The sequence below is a fragment of the Sinocyclocheilus rhinocerous genome, unplaced genomic scaffold (assembly GCF_001515625.1).
Source record: "Sinocyclocheilus rhinocerous isolate Xijiao unplaced genomic scaffold, SAMN03320098_v1.1 scaffold592, whole genome shotgun sequence".
NCBI lineage: Eukaryota > Metazoa > Chordata > Actinopteri > Cypriniformes > Cyprinidae > Sinocyclocheilus > Sinocyclocheilus rhinocerous.
In genome coordinates, this window is record NW_015642562.1 from 567,797 (window position 1) to 568,735 (window position 939).

The 939-nt window shown below is 38.9% G+C and overlaps 1 protein-coding gene across 1 annotated transcript in view; it reads right to left on the bottom strand.

Moving 5' to 3' along the window:
• The window catches only part of LOC107756202 (protein IWS1 homolog), a 23,316-nt gene that overhangs the window by 14,055 nt on the left and 8,322 nt on the right, over positions 1-939 (bottom strand). Inside the window, exons 7-9 of the mRNA XM_016573232.1 lie at positions 683-733; positions 396-603; positions 245-302 (exon numbers count right to left, since the gene is read on the bottom strand). Of these exons, the coding sequence (XP_016428718.1) occupies positions 245-302; positions 396-603; positions 683-733 (317 nt within the window). The remainder of the gene's footprint in view (positions 1-244; positions 303-395; positions 604-682; positions 734-939) is intronic.

The window sequence follows — 939 nt, forward strand, 5'->3', positions numbered from 1 at the left end:
AGACAGACAGATAAGCAGACAGACAGATAGATAGACAAGCAGACAGACAGATACACAGACAGACAGACAAGCAGACAGACAGATATATAGACAGACAAGCAGACAGACAAGCAGACAGACAGATACATAGACAGACAGACAGATAAGCAGACAGACAGACAGATAAGCAGACAGACAGACGAATCGATAGATAGATAGATATTCATATGCAAATCCAACATCACAAATATTAATATGTGCTTACCGTAAACTCCTCCTCTTCCTCATCGCCGGACTCTCCGAAGATGTCTGTGATCATTTTCCTGAGGGACAGAAAGAGACGGTTACACACACACACACACACACACACTCACACAGACAGACGGGCAGAGAGACAGATGAAGAGCGTTACTGACTCTTCCTCATCGTCACCGGAGTCGCTGTCGCTGCCGAACAAAGCCTTCTCATTCTTATTCCCTGCATCTCTCTTCATCGTGTCCTCCTCATCCTCGCTGTCTGAGCCCAGCTCCTTCAGTTTAGCAGCTAAACTCTTATCAGGAGCTCCAGAGCCTTCATCGCTGTCAGAGTCTTCATCATCAGACACCAGCCTGCTCTTCTTCACCTCTGCAGAGACACAAGCACCATCATCATCATCATCCGGTGACATCATAGAGCAAGTGTTAATGACAAACCGTAATTCTACCTTTCTCCTCATCTTCATCACTGTCTGACAGAACAGACTTCTTCCTCTTCACTGATAGAGAAGTCACAACCAAAAACACTTAATTTTATGATTATAACAATAAAACTAAATTGAAATAAGATTACAATTATATATTACAAATATTAAAAATATTAAAAGATAATAAACCATAATAAATGTATAATTATAATAATATTAATATAAATTAATATAAATTACAATAGTTTAATTATAAAATATAAACGCTATATAATATA